The sequence below is a fragment of the Bos indicus genome, chromosome 1, assembly GCF_029378745.1.
Source record: "Bos indicus isolate NIAB-ARS_2022 breed Sahiwal x Tharparkar chromosome 1, NIAB-ARS_B.indTharparkar_mat_pri_1.0, whole genome shotgun sequence".
In the NCBI taxonomy this organism is placed as follows: Eukaryota; Metazoa; Chordata; class Mammalia; order Artiodactyla; family Bovidae; genus Bos; species Bos indicus.
The window spans coordinates 100,508,583-100,524,795 of record NC_091760.1 but is presented as its reverse complement, the minus strand read 5'-3'; the positions used below and the strand labels follow the sequence as shown (position 1 = coordinate 100,524,795).

The following is a 16,213-nucleotide window of genomic DNA, read 5'->3' as shown; positions in this document are numbered from 1 at the left end:
ATAATCTTTGAAGTTGCTTACAGAAAACAAATCTAGAACACATGGATTTATGAGGCATGCCTCCCTGAACAATGCCATGCAAGCTCTGTAACTTAGGTTTTGGTTTGCTCCCTTGTTTAATGGTTCCCTGGCTACCTTTAGTGTGAGATGTTCCATTGTTTATACTGAAGGAATGATAGGTACTTTGCTTAATAGACAACACTTTTAAAAGCCTTAAGATACAAATTTGCCCAAAGTGTTTAAGGAACAACCAAGAGGCCAGTTGTGTGTGTGTTTATTTGTTCGGTTGTGTCCAACTCTTTGCAACCCTTTGGAATGTAGCCTGCTAGACTTCTCTGTCCATGGAACTCTTTGGGCAAGAATACTTGAGTGGGTAGCCATTCCCTTCTCCAGGGGATCTTCCCGACTCAAGGATCAAACCAGGTTTTCTGCACTGCAGACAGATTCTGTACCCACTGAGTCATCAGGGAAGCCGTAATATTAGTGAACCTTCTAGGTCATTGTAAGTACTTGCCTTTCACACTGAAGGAAATGAGATTTTGGAGTTCACTAAAACATAATCAATAACACAAATAACTAGGAAACTTGAAAACTCAAAGCTAATGACCAAGATACATGGGAAAACACAATGTCATGTGTAGTGAGGTACACAAATTATATATACAATTTCATCTGTATCAGGCCAGCAATTGTTTTTTTAAGCTGCCAATTTGTGTTGGTGATAATGGGAAGCAGCCAGACTATTTATACACTGCAAGAGGGAGTACTAATACATTGGTAAATAATTCAAGTTTACCTAGTAGAGGTGAAGACATGGATACCCCCATAATCCAGCTATTTTACTCCTAGGAAAAGAACCCAGAAAAGTGTGCATATGAGAGCTAGGAGACCTGGGTAACAATATTCTTAACAGCAGTGTTTGCTGGGTAGGGTTAAGGGCACAAGTGATGTTGAAACATTCAGAAAGTAAAAATTATGAAAAGCTGTTACCAACCCTAGACTTGAGAGAACAATGGAGGAAAACTTTGTAAGAATAACTGAAAGCAATGGCTGTGGATGAAAGGTCATCTGAGTGTTGCTTTCTAACATAAGCAGAGAATGCAGTCACGGCAAAAATCTCAGCACATGAAGAAGAGGGAGAGTAAATACTTCAACCTCTTTCCTCCCCCAAACGGGAATCAACCCAGACAATTGTCAATGTTTAAACAGATAAACAGTGGTATAAGCAGAGAACTGTTAAGCAGTGACATGAATGAAATACAGCTATGCACATCTTTATGGGTAAATCTCAGTAAATAATCTTGAAAATATTAAACCAGTTGTAAAAGAATAATATACAGCTTTCCATTTACACAGTGTTTGTGTGTGTGCTCAGTCGCTCAGCCATGTCCGGCTCTTTGTATCCCTTTGTACTGTAGCCCACCAGGCTCCTCTGTCCATGGAATTTTTCAGGCAAGAATACTGGAGTGGGTTGCCATTTCCTCCTCATCAATATCTTCCAGACCCAGGAACTGAATCCGTGTCTCCTTTGTCTCCTGCATTGCAAGCAGATTCCTTCCTGCTCAGTCACTAGGGAAGCCCATCAGTTCAGTTCAGTTCAGTCACTCAGTCGTGTCCAACTCTTTGCAACCCCATGAATCACAGCACGCCAGGCCTCGCTGTCCATCACCAACTCCTGGACTTCACCCAAACTCCTGTGCATCGAGTCAGTGATGCCATCCAGCCATCTCATCCTCTGTCATCCCCTTCTCTTCCTGCCCCCAATCCCTCCCAGCATCAGAGTCTTTTCCAATGAGTCAACTCTTCACATGAGGTGGCCAAAGTATTGGAGTTTCAGCTTCAGCATCAGTCCTTCCAATGAACACCCAGGACTGATCTCCTTTAGGATGGACTAGTTGGATCTCCTTGCAGTCCAAGGAACTCTCAAGAGTCTTCTCCAACACCACAGTTCAAAAGCATCAATTCTCCGGCACTCAGCTTTCTTCACAGTCCAACTCTAACATCCATACATGACCACTAGAAAAACCATAGCCTTGACTAGACGGACCTTTGTTGGCAAAGTAATGTCTCTGCTTTTGAATATGCTGTCTAGGTTGGTCATAACTTTCCTTCCAAGGAGCAAGCATCTTTTAATTTCATGGCTGCAGTCACCATCTGCAGTGATTTTGGAGTCCAGAAAAATAAAGTCTGACACTGTTTCCACTGTTTCCCCATCTATTTGCCATGAAGTGATGGGACTGGATGCCATGATCTTAGTTTTCTGAATGTTGAGCTTTAAGCCAACTTTTTCACTCTCCACTTTCACTTTCATCAAGAGGCTTTTTAGTTCCTCTTCACTTTCTGCCACCATGTTTAAACACATGCTAGTTTAACAATATATTGTTTAGAGAAGCATACATGCAATAAACCACAGGAAATTAAGGGAATGAGAAATACAAAATCCAAGCTAGTGATAATCTCTTAGAGGGAGGGAAGAGGGCGAGAAGAGATTCTTACTGCATTGTTTTTCTCTATAAAGTATATAAATTTTATAAATATTCTTTTTATCTACTATCTTAGAAAAAGGAAAATATTTATAAACGTATACATACAATATACATACACAAAAACAGTAGTATTTATAATACTTTGAGGCAAAATAATCACATATTTTATCAACAGAAGTTCTCATCTTGATGATTTCTCCACAACAACCACACTGTGATTCCTCTCTAGCTTATTGTGCTACAACAGTTTCCCTTGTTCTCTAAGATCCAGCCACACACATCTCCCTTCAGTTGCATTAACACAATATGGAACTCTCTGTCATGGAGCGCTTTGCACATGTTAATCTGTCTCTACATTTCAACTCATTTTCTAGACCTCAACTTGAACCTTGGCTTCTTAGAAATCCTTTTTTTGATCATTAGTATAAGTCAAAGTCCTAACAGGAAAGAGAAAACTCAAAGGGGTAATTAGAAGAAGGCCAAATGAGGGAACTAACTTATAATCAGGGAGTAGAGCTGAGGAAACAAGGGATGTTGAAGCACTCAGAGACCAAAAATAGTGGAAAGCTGTTACCAACCTTAGGCTTGAGAGGACAAAGTGTAAGTAGTTATGGAAAGCAATAATTGTGAACAAAAGGAAATCTGAGTGTTGCTAATAACACAGGCGGACAAGGCAGTGACTGCAAAATCTGAGTACATCAACAAATAGAGGGAGAGTGATACCTCTCCCTTTTCTTCTCACCTTCAATGTTTTGCTAGTGTCTCCAATTAGCCAAACCCAACTAGAAGCCAGAGAACAAGGGAGCTATGTGATGCAGTCTCTAGAGTCAGCCTCTAGAGGCATTAGTTCAGTTCAGTCGCTCAGTCGTGTCCGACTCTTTGCAACCCCATGAATTGTAGCACGCCAGGCCTCCCTGTCCATCACCAATGCCTGGAGTTCACTCAGACTCACGTCCATCAAGTCAGTGATGCCATCCAGCCATCTCATCCTCTGCCATCCCCTTCTCCTCCTGCCCCCAATCCCTCCCAGCATCAGAGTCTTTTCCAATGAGTCAGCTCTTCACATGAGGTGGCCAAAGTATTGGAGTTTCAGCTTCAGCATCATTCCTTCCAAAGAACACCCAGGGCTGATCTCCTTCCGGATGGACTGGTTGGATCTCCTTGCAGTCCAAGGGACTCTCAAGAGTCTTCTCCAACACCACAGTTCTAAAGCGTTAATTCTTCAGTGCTCAGCTTTCTTCACAGTCCAACTCTCACATCCATATATGACCACCGGAAAAACCATAGCCTTGATTAGACAAACCTTTGTTGGCAAAGTAATGTCTCTGCTTTTGAATATGCTATCTAGGTTGTTCATAACTTTCCTTCCAAGGAGAAAGCGTCTTTTAATTTCATGGCTGCAGTCACCATCTGCAGTGATTTTTGGAGCCCCCAAAAATAAAGTCTGACACTGTTTCCACTGTTCCCCCATCTATTTCCCATGAAATGATGGGACCAGAAGCCATGACCTTAGTTTTCTGAATGTTGAGCTTTAAGTCAACTTTTTCACTCTCCTCTTTCACTTTCATCAGGAGACTTTTTAGTTCCTCTTAACTTTCTGCCATAAGGGTGGTGTCATCTGCATATCTGAGGTTATTGGTATATCTCCTGGCAATCTTGATTCTAGCTTGTGCTTCTTCCAGCCCAGCGTTTCTCATGATGCACTCTGCATAGAAGTTAAATAAGCAGGGTGACAATATACAGCCTTGACAAACTCCTTGTCCTATTTGGAACCAGTCTGTTGTTTCATGTCCAGTTCTAACTGTTGCTTCCTGACCTGCATACAAATTTCTCAAGAGGCAGATCAGGTAGTCTGGTATTCCCATCTCTTTCAGAATTTCCCACAGTTTATTGTGATCCACACAGTCAAAGGCTTTGGCATAATCAATAAAGCAGAAATAGATATTTTTCTGGAACTCTCTTGCTTTTCCATGATCCAGCGGATGTTGGCAATTTGATCTCTGGTTCCTCTGCCTTTTCTAAAACCAGCTTGAACATTTGGAAGTTCACAGTTCACGTATTGCTGAAGCCTGGTTTGGAGAATTTTGAGCATTACTTTACTAGCGTGTGAGATGAGTGCAATTGTGCAGTAGTTTGAGCATTCTTTGGCATTGCCTTTCTTTTGGATTGGAAGGAAAACTGACCTTTTCCAGTCCTGTGGCCACTGCTGAGTTTTCCAAATTTGCTGGCATATTGAGTGCAGCACTTTCACAGCATCATCTTTCAGGATTTGAAATAGCTCAACTGGAATTCCATCACCTCCACTAACTTTGTTCATAGTGATGTTTTCTAAGGCCCACTTGACTTCACATTCCAGGATGTCTGGCTCTAGGTGAGTGATCATACCATCGTGATTATCTGGGTCATTAAGATCTTTTTTGTACAGTTCTTCTGTGTATTCTTGTCACCTCTTCTTAATATCTTCGGCTTCTGTTAGGTCCATACCATTTCTGTCCTTTATCGAGCCCATCTTTGCATGAAATGTTCCCTTGGTATCTCTAATTTTCTTGAAGAGATCTCTAGTCTTTCCCATTCTGTTGTTTTCCTGTATTTCTTTGCATTGATTGCTAGGAAGGCTTTCTTATCTCTTCTTGCCATTCTTTGGAACTCTGCATTCAGATGCTTATATCTTTCCTTTTCTCCTTTGCTTTTCGCTTCTCTTCTCTTCACAGCTATTTGTTAGGCCTCCCCAGACAGCCATTTTGCTTTTTTGCATTTCTTTTCCATGGAGATGGTCTTGATCCCTGTCTCCTGTACTATGTCATGAACCTCAGTCCATAGTTCATCAGGCACTCTATCAGACCTAGGCCCTTAAATCTATTTCTCACTTCCACTGTACAAATCATAAGGGATTTGATTTAGGTCATACCTGAATGGTCTAGTGGTTTTCCCTACTTTCTTCAATTTAAGAGGCATAGAATCAGGTAAAAATAAGAGAAAATGAATGCAGAGAGACAGTCTACGAAGTTTGCATCTAAACCTCCATTTGTATGTCTGTTTCTCTGCAAAAAGCAAGGAAGAGCAGTAGTGTGCTCAGTCATGTCTGACTCTTTGAGACCCCATGGACTGTAGCCCACCAGCCTCCTCTGTCCATGGTATTTTTCAGTCAAGAATACTGGAGTGGTTTGCCGCCTCTTACTCCAGGGATAGAACCTGTGTCTCGCGTCTCCAGCATCGGTAGGTGGATTCTTTACCACCAGCAAAAAAAGCAAACAAAACAACAAAAAACCTGAGTCGTGTCTGAAGCACATAGAAAACACAAAGTTCTATAGTATGAAGCGCATAGAAAATACAAAGTTTTCACTGGGTATCATGGTGAAAGCCACTTAGTCGTGTCTGACTCTTTGTGAGCCTATGGACTATATGGTTCATGGACTTCTCCATGGCAGAATACTGAAGTGGGTAACTGTTCCCTTGTCCAGGGGATCTTCGCAATGCAGGGATCGAACCCAGGTCTACCACATTGCAGGCGGATTCTTTACCAGCTGAGCCACCAGATTTCAATGTAGTGATAATTCCAACTAAATTTAAATGTTAGATACCATCAGTAAGTGTCATATTAGTATGGAGGAAAAACAGGGGAAAAAAATAATTACTCAACATAAAACATAGCTGCCATCATTCTTCATTTTGTAGCTGGTTTTGGCTCAGTTGTAGAGAATCAACCTGCAATGCAGGAGACTCAGGTTCAATCCCTGTGTTGGGAAGATCCCATGAAGAAGGACATGGCACTCACTCCAGTGTTCTTGTCTGGGAAATCCCATGGACAGAGGAGCCTGGCAGGCTACAATCCATTGGGTCATAAAAGAGTCTTAGCAACTAAACAATAACAACTGAATCCTACCTTGATTTGATTACCATAGCTTCCTTCTTTCACCACCTATTCGATGTTCACCTTCCTATCTGCTGATACCTTTTAGCTGGTGGAGTGTCTCAAATCTTCATTGCCAAAGATTCAAGACCATACCCTTCTTTTCACTGGGCTACCACATTTTTTTCCCAATGAACATTATTACTGAACACAGGAAAACAATTAAGTTTGCTGCTGATTTGTTTGCAGATAAAGTCTACCTTTTCTTGACTATATGATAACAATCCAAGCGTTCCTTCATGCTTGTGCTGAAACAACATGGTCAGTACAGTGACACTTGCTGACTATTAATTCAGTGTGATGAGCCCTCAATGGCAAGGGGTAGTCTCAGCTTCCTGTTTAATGGAGGTTCTGCTGGAGTTTCATGTAATGCACGGTACCCTGAAGGAAAAACACCCCAAACTCACAAGATGTTGTTTCTCAACTGGAACCCATACTGAACCCATAGAGGCCGTTCTATAAAACTATCAAGCCTGCTGGATAGTGGTGCACATGGTAAGATGAGTGAATTTCGTGGGTATGAGCCTATTTCTATACCTCTTTCATAACAAAATGAGTGTCTTGCTCTCAGACACTCATTGTGTGAGATACCATGGTGACAAAGCTTCTGCTGGCAGACACACTACAGGAAGAGAAGGCAAATCTTTTTCTGAAATACATAGCTTCTTTCTGTGAGAACAAATTACTGCCCATGATGGAAAGGGTCCAATATAATCATTCTGTAACAGATACTCCCTGTTCACCAAATCCACTTAGCATCATGACATCAATCTAATAATCAAGCATTATCTTCTGTGCAATAGCAAGACAATCAAGGTTCTTTGGGACTATATAATGCTAGAAAGCTGGAGAATTAATGGAGGTCTGGAGCTAGATTGTGAATGTATACCATGACATCTACCATATGATATCAAACTATTTCTGATTATATTTATTGATAGAAACAGAAAAGAATAATATTTGATATTGGAGCAGCAAACTACAACCTTTGCACCAAATGTGGCCCACCATTTCTGTATGGCTTTCAAGGTAAGAGTAGTTTCTACATATTTTAATGGTTGAAAAAAGTCAAAACAAAGATAATATATTGCAACATGTGAAAATTACATAAAATTCAAATTTGCATTCAAAGACAAGATTCTTTTTAAAAACAGTCACACTCATTTCTTAATATATTGTCTTTCATGTTACAATGGCAGAGTTGTATGACCCTTATGAGTGGACCTCAAAGCTTAAAATATTTAAAGTGACGGATATAGAAAATTATAGAAAAATTAGCCGCTGGGTTAGGTTAGTAGCTGTCTCTCCTCCAACCATAGAGAATGTGTTGGTTTTCTCCAGTAAAGATGCTGCATCCAGTAAAGCAACTATGACCTGTATCATCATCATCTGATCAAGTTTACTCTAACTTGCAGTCATTTTCTAAGATCATTGGCTTTTGTACCAAATACACAAGTTAAATGGAAATGTGCTTCCCTGCTAGCTCAGCTGGTAAAGAATCCACCTACAATGCAAGAGACCCAGGTTCAATCCCTGGGTGGGAAAATCCCCTGGAGAAGGATGTGGCAACCCACTCCAGTATCCTTGCTTGGAAATTCTTCTGGACAGAGAAGCCTGGCAGGCTACAGTCCACGGGGTCGCCAAGAGTCAGACACAACTTGGCGACTAAACCATCATAATAAAAAGCAGTATTCCTGCATCTTTCAAGTCTTTGATGTTGCCATTAATCTTTGCAATTCCCAGAAACTGCAACCCCCTGGTTTTGCTTCCAGCATGGTATTTTAGCATGCACACTGACAAAGAAGGAAGACAGTTCTAGGGTCTTCTACTTATGTACAACCATAACAATCGCCATGCCACAGGTCAGACCATCAATATAGGCATTATTAATGTTACTAAGTATATCCATTCCCATTATATAATCAAGACTGGGAAAATAACCACATAATGGTCCCACTGGCCCATGGACAAGACAGAATAAAGACAAGACTCCATCTATCACTCTACTTCTATAAATCTCTAACACTGACTGGTGGATTATGATGGTACTAAGGGTCTCCAGAGATAACTGTCAGTTCAGACCCAGGGTCTAATAAACCCTCTGGAAGTTTGGGCATTGTCTTTCCTCACTGCATGTTTATTCTGGTGGTGTCCCTGGTGGCTCACACAGTAAAGAATCTGCCTGCAATGCAGGAGACCAGGGTTCAATCCCTGGGTCAGGAAGATCCCCTGAAGAAGGTAATGGCTATCCATTCCAGTATTCTTGCCTGGAGAACTCCATGGATAGAGGAGCCTGGCAGGCTACAGTCCAAAGAGTCGAACATAACTGAGCAACTAACACTTTCACTTTCACACTTTTACTTTCCTGGTAAATAGCTGTAAATTCTGTAGTGAAATTATAGAGGAAGATGCATCGTATACCCTGTGGCTACACTACAAAACTTTGCAAAAGGACCCAGCATCTATCTCAAGGGGCCTCAGATCTGTGGCCTGGCTTAGGGCTGGGAACTTTATAAAAACTCTGAATTCCCAATACAGTAGCTTAAGACGGGTCTCTGCATCAGATAGAAATTTTCTACTCAGAAAAAAACAGGAGAGTATACAAAATTTTTTCATTCCTATGTACCCCAATTAGTATCACAGATCTCTGTGAACTGAAACAATCAATTACTAGTCTTCCTTACCCCTTATTTTGGTAATTTTTTCACTAAAACTTTGATAATTATATACCAACTTCTGGCCTCTACCATTCCAGGTTGCTATGATTCCTTTGAAATTAGGCAGTCAATTCCATCTAAGTATCTCCATCTGCAATCTTTAGCCTATAGAGGAAAGCTACAACACATCAGTTCTTCTATCATTTTTTAAATACTATGTCTTCAAAGTGCACCAATCATAAAGGTATTTCTATAGAAGACTTAGTCCCTTTCAAAGTAGAAGAGTAAAAAAATAAATAAAAATGTGAAAACACAAAAAAAGGGCACATAAAATAAGAGTCATTGAGAGTAATACTGGGGTACATACTAAAACAGGGTATTCAAACAAAATCTTGGAAATATTAACAAAATTGATGTATCATGAACAACATAGGGAATATATTTGAAAGAAAGAACATCATTAAGAAGAAAATCAAATTCTAATTGTGAAGAAGGTGCATGATATTTGACATTAGGAATTAAACTATGTTTCAAAAGAGCAGTAAACAGGAGAGTTCCCTCATTGGAAAAAAGAATGAAAATAGAAACCACAAAATTAAACACTTTCAACTAAGCTACATGATTTAAATTTATTATCTAGCATTTTGTCCTTAATGAAAAGCAGTTGGAAAGCTCAAAAAGATTCTGAGTAATAAAATTAATAAATTAAATACTCTAAAAGTATAATTTCCCTCAAAAGAACCTGGCAAACAAGGCAAAGACTCTGCACACTTCAGTCATCCAGGTCTTCAGTGTCTAGAATATGGTTGTAAAAATAACCAAGGAAAAATAAAAACAAGAAATATTTCTTCAAAAAGAAAGAAAAACAAGAAAAATTAATTATCCCCCTGAACTTCACAGCAGTCCTTGAAATATATTTCTCAAGACACATATAAAAAAAAGTTATTTACTTTACTGTCTCATAGATCCTCTTGTTTTATATGTTGTAATTACAGTTCAATAAAGGAACAGTTGTTCTAACAAAAACTTTCTGCTAGAACAGGAGGAGCTGAAAGAATCCAATTCTCTATTCACTTGACAGTCTGAATTTATGCAGGAAACAAAGGCAAATATATCCCCAAGGCCCATTCAATTCAGTTCCGTTCAGTCACTCAGTCGTGTCCGACTCTTGGAGACCCCATGAACTGCAGCACGCCAGGCCTCCCTGCCCATCACCAACTCCCAGAGCTTACTCAAACTCATGTCCATCTAGTCTGTGATGCCATCCAACCATCTCATCCTCTGTCGTCCCCTTCTCCTCCTGCCTTCAATCTTTCCCAGCATCAGGGTCTTTTCGAGTGAGTCAGTTCTTCGCATCAGGTGGCTAAAGTATTGGAGTTTCAGCTTCAGCATCAGTCCTTCCAATGAATGTTCAGGACTAATTTCCTTTGGGATTGACTGATTGGATCTCCCTGCAGTCCAAGGGACTCTCAAGAGTCTTCTCCAACTCCACAGTTCAAAAACATCAATTCTTTGGCACTCAGCTTTCTTTATAGTCCAACTCTCACATCCATACATGACTACTGGAAAGACCAAAGCTTTGACTAGACAGAACTTTGTTGGCAAAGTAATGTCTCTGCTTTTTAATTTGCTGTCTAAGTTGGTCATAGCTTTTTTCCCCAAGAAGCGTCTTTTAATTTCATGGCTGCAGTCACCATCTGCAGTGATTTTGGAGCCCAGAAAAATAAAGTCTGCCACTGTTTCCATTGTTTCCCTATTTGCCATGAAGTGATGAGACCAGATGCCATGATCTTAGTTTTCTGAATGTTTTAGTTTTTTGAGTTTTAAGCCAACTTTTTCACTCCCCTCCTTCACTTTCATCAAGAGGCTCTTTTGTTCTTGGATTTCTGCCATAAGTAAAAAACACTTATGAAAAGGCAAAGAAGCCCACTCAGGGTTCTATAAATATTAAACCACTAAACCAATGGTCACACAGTGACTACTGTGTGACTACTTTAAGAGTTATATCAAACTATTATCCCAATGTTAATAGCTTCTGAACACTGCATTTATATTCACAGAGAATGGAGATAAAATCAGTTTTATTTTAAAGCATTCACTTTATTTATTTTTTTTTTGCAGATGTGATTTTTTTTTTAACTTTACAATATTGTATTGGTTTTGCCATATATCAACATGAATCCGCCACAGGTTTACACGTGTTCCCCATCCTGAACCCTCCTTCCTCCTCCCTCCCCATACCATCCCTCTGAGTCGTCCCAGTGCACCAGCCCCAAGCATCCAGTATCGTTCATCAAACCTGGACTGGCGACTCATTTCATATATGATATTATTCATGTTTCAATGCCATTCGCCCAAATCTTCCCACCCTCTCCCTCTCCCACAAAGTTCACAAGACTGTTCTACACATCAGCATCTCTTTTGCTGTCTCATATACAGGGTTATTGTTACCATCTTTCTAAATTCCATTATATATGCGTTAGTATACTGTATTGGTGTTTTTCTTTCTGGCTTACTTCACTCTGTATAATAGGCTCCAGTTTCATCCACCTCATTAGAACTGATTCAAATGTATTCTTTTTAATGGTTGAGTAATACTCCATTGTGTATATGTACCACTGCTTTCTTATCTATTCATCTGCTGATGGACATCTAGGTGGCTGCCATGTCCGGGCTATTATAAACAGTGCTGCAATGAACATTGGGTACACGTGTCTCTTTCAATTATGGTTTCCTCAGTGTGTATGCCCAGCAATGGGATTGCTGGATCATAAGGCAGTTCTATTTACAGTTTTTTAAGGAATCTCCACACTGTTTTCCATAGTGGCTGTACTAGTTTGCCTTCCCACCAACAGTGTAAGAGTGTTCCCTTTTCTCCACACCCTCTCCAGCATTTATTGCTTGTAGACTTTTGGATCACAGCCATTCTGACTGGCGTGAAATGGTACCTCATAGTGGTTTTGATTTGCATTTCTCTGATAATGAATGATGTTGAGCATCTTTTCATGTGTTTGTTAGCCATCTGTATGTCTTCTTTGGAGAAATGTCTATTTAGTTCTTTGGTCCATTTTTTTATTGGGTCATTTATTTTTCTGGAGTTGAGCTGCAGGAGTTGCTTGTATAGTTTTGAGATTAGTTGTTTGTCAGTTGCTTCAAATGCTATTATTTTCTCCCATTCTGAAGGCTGTCTTTTCACCTTGCTTAGAGTTTCCTTTGTTGTGCAGAAGAAGCTTTTAAGTTTAATTAGGTCCCATTTGTTTATTTTTGCTTTTATTTCCAATATTCTGGGAGATAGGTCATAGAGAATCCTGCTGTGATGTATTACTAGAACTAATCAATGAATATAGTAAAGTTGCAGGATATAAAATCAACACACAGAAATCCCTTGCATTCCTATACATTAATAATGAGAAAATAGAAAGAGAAATTAAGGAAACAATTCCATTCACCATTGCAATGAAAAGAATAAAATACTTAGGAATATATCTACCTAAAGAAACTAAAGACCTATATATAGAAAACTATAAAACACTGGTGAAAGAAATCAAAGAGGACACTAATAGATGGAGAAATATACCATGTTCATGATTGGAAGAATCAATATAGTGAAAATGAGTATAATACCCAAAGCAATTTATAGATTCAATGCAATCCCTATCAAGCTACCAACAGTATTCTTCACAGAGCTAGAACAAATAATTTTACAATTTGTATGGAAATACAAAAAACCTTGAATAGCCAAAGCAATCTTGAGAAAGAAGAATGGAACTGGAGGAATCAACCTGCCTGACTTCAGGGTCTACTACAAAGCCACAGTCATCAAGATAGTATGGTACTGGCACAAAGACAGAAATATAGATCAATGGAACAAAATAGAAAGCCCAGAGATAAATCCATGCACCTATGGACACCTTATCTTTGACAAAGGAGGCAAGAATATACAATGGATTAAAGACAATCTCTTTAACAAGTGGTGCTGGGAAAACTGGTCAACCACTTGTAAAAGAATGAAACTAGAACACTTTCTAACACCATACACAAAAATAAACTCAAAATGGATTAAAGATCTAAATGTAAGACCAGAAACTATAAAACTCCTAGAGGAGAACATAGGCAAAACACTCTCCGACATACATCACAGCATTCACTTTATTTAAAAAAAAAAAAAAAAAAAAACTGTACCTGATTTTGCTGCATGTAAGTTCTGTGTCTCTTTGTCATCATGATGTCCAGTTCTCCACTGACTTAAAACTTTCTGAAAGGATTGGGCAGAAGCTTCTTCATTGAAAGGCACTTCACTCAAGGGCTTGTCTCTTGGATTCGCACATTCTTCTTTTTTTGTTGTTGGATCTTCTACCTAAACCAATTAAAAGTATATCTAAGTGTGCTTTACCAAATGTTCTGTATCTTAAAATACAGGTAACACTAATTATTGAGCATTGTGAAATCACACATTTTTTTTTACTTCAAATGTTTTTTTATTTGTACTTATTTATGTGCTTTTCTGATTTCTTTAAAACTCTACAGACAGTTATATATGGTATCTTTGGAAATATTAAACCTAAAGCCTACAGGATTGAGGATTTGTCACTATGTTATTCATGAGGGTTTTCTCTGGAAAGCAGTGACAGCCTTGCATTTAACCCTACTTCTCCAATCTCCTGCTCCCTGCAACCTCCCCACAGCAGAAAGAGCAGTTTCATTACCATGTAAATCTGAGATGGTTCCTCTGCTCCAAACCCTCCAAGACTGAAACCCTCAGTTCCTACCAGGACTTACAAGGTTGTACACAAGCTTGTCTTCCCCTGCCTTTCACTCCACTTCCTCCAGTTCTCCCCTTCATTCACCGTGTTCCAGCCAAACTTCTCTTCTTGCAATTCTAGGAACCCATCAAGCATATCCACTCGAGGGCCTCATACTAGCTGTAGCTAATGCCTGAAATGATCCTTCTCCATATTTTCATACAGTCATTCCACTCATTTCATTCAGTCTTGGATCAATGTCACCTGCTCAGAGAATAAGCAATGACCTTACTGATGACATAAAAACAAAGTCATTTCCCCCACTTTCAGATCCCTTATCTGTTTTATTTTTCTCCCAGTAATTTACATCCATGTGAATTTACTCTACATGTGTGTTTACTGCTGATCTCTCCCCATTAGAATGTAATGGGATCAAGAATGTTGACTGTTTCTTCAGGGCCAAGAGCAGTAACTGGCACAAAGCAGGTGCTCATTAAAAGTCAGTTGAATGAATGGACATATCAATTAATGTATATGAAACATTGTCTGCTTTTCAGTATAATGCTGGAGAGAAAGGAGAATGCAGTACAAAATATAGATTTACTGTGAATACACAAAAGAAAATGAAGGTACGGCTTGGCAGTTATCCAGTGAATCAGAGAAAACAGCAAAATTGGGGAACTAAAGCAAAATAAGTTCCACAACAGTTCTGAATTATAAAGTGTGGATTACCTACACTGATCAAATTGCTAAAGCTCCATGTGTACCTTCTAGATACAACAGTAGAATCCACTATGTTCAGCACTTATTTGCAAAATAAATAGGCACATTGTTAGAGAACAATTGAGAGAAGATTGTTAAATATGTGCATATATAAAATTCAACATAAACAAAAACCGTCTGGAACCTACAAACACTATGCTAGTCATTGCCATGAAACACAGGTTACTAAATCCACAATAGAAACAGAAGCAAAGAACAAAAATTTAACTCAGAGAAACAAGAATCCCATGGGCAAAAAGTGGCAAGGGCAGTATTCTAGAGCAAAAGAATGATAGAGTGGGTAGACTATTAGAGTGGGTAGCCATTCCTTTCTCCAGGGGATCCTCCCAACCCATGGATTGAACTTGGGTCTCCTGCATTGCAGGCAGATTCTTTACCATCTGGGCCACCAGGGAAATTCACAGAGCAAAAAGTGAGATATGAGAAAATATTAAGGGTAGAAAGATGAACAGAGGCAGATTGTGAAGGATCCCCCCACTATCCAGAGAAAATTACACTTAAGTATATTGGAAATGCAAAGCTACTGTAGAATCCCACACAGTAGTGTGGGAGAGAAAGAAATTGGAGAATAGTGAGTTCAAATGCAAGGAAACCAATTAAAATCCACATCCATTTGTCAGTATCAGCATTACAAACACATAACCCTCTTCACCTAGGAATTTTAGGATTTTATCACACACACACATACATATACAAAACAATATTTTTCAAAATTATTCTTTATACTATAGTTCATACTTGCAAAAGATTGAAACAGTGTAAATACTGAGCAACAGAAAACAGCTTAAAAAGTTATCTCATATCTAATAAATGGAGTATTTCAGCTGGTAAAGAATCCACCTGCAATGCAGGAGACCCCGGTTCTATTCCTGGGTCTGGAAGATCCCCTCGAGAAGGGATAGGCTACTCACTCCAGTATTCCTGGGCTTCCGTGGTGGCTCAGACAATAAAGAATCTGCCTGCAATGTAGGAGACCTGGGTTCAATCCCTGGGTCGGGAAGATTCCCTGAAGGGAATGGCTACCTACTCCAATATTCTTGCCTGGAGAATTCCATGAACAGAAGCGCCTGGAGGGCCACAATCCAGGGCTTTGCAAAAAGTCTCACAAAGAGTGGGACAGGACTGAGCAACTTTCACTTTCATATAGAATGAGAAGGCTGTGGGATATATGAATAACAATAGTATATTGTTAAGGGTAAAAAGTCTGTTTGCATAGCAGCATACAACATATTAGTATTTCTGTTAATGCATACCTACAAAATTGAAAATATTATTAACTTAGGGGAGAGAATTAAATGCCCTTTTCACTTTATAAACCTTTTGCTCTTTAAGAAATTGTTAATTTTACTATCTGGAAGAGCAGTAAGAATAGAAGTGACCAAATACTCAAGGGTTTTCAGATGGTTTTAAGATATGGTAACTGATTGGAAGTACAAAGGAAGAAGATAAATGATTATAGAAAATAACTGTTCTTGCCAGTTTAAAAAGCTTGAAGAGAGCTGTCACCAACAGTAATATCTACAGGTTGGGAGAAGAGGTGATGAATTTAGCTTGGAAATACTGAGCCTTAGAAGTATGTGAGAAGGTATTTACAGGTATTCAGTAGTAAGCAGTGTGTGTGTGTGTGTGTGTGTG

The 16,213-nt window shown here is 39.3% G+C and overlaps 1 protein-coding gene across 8 annotated transcripts in view; it reads right to left on the bottom strand.

Moving 5' to 3' along the window:
• ZBBX (zinc finger B-box domain containing) overlaps positions 1–16,213 on the bottom strand; it is a 124,966-nt gene that overhangs the window by 47,346 nt on the left and 61,407 nt on the right. For all 8 annotated transcript variants that reach the window (XM_070792218.1, XM_070792223.1, XM_070792221.1 and 5 more), the window contains one exon: positions 13,236–13,410. In XM_070792218.1, coding sequence (XP_070648319.1) covers positions 13,236–13,410 — 175 coding nt within the window. The remainder of the gene's footprint in view (positions 1–13,235; positions 13,411–16,213) is intronic.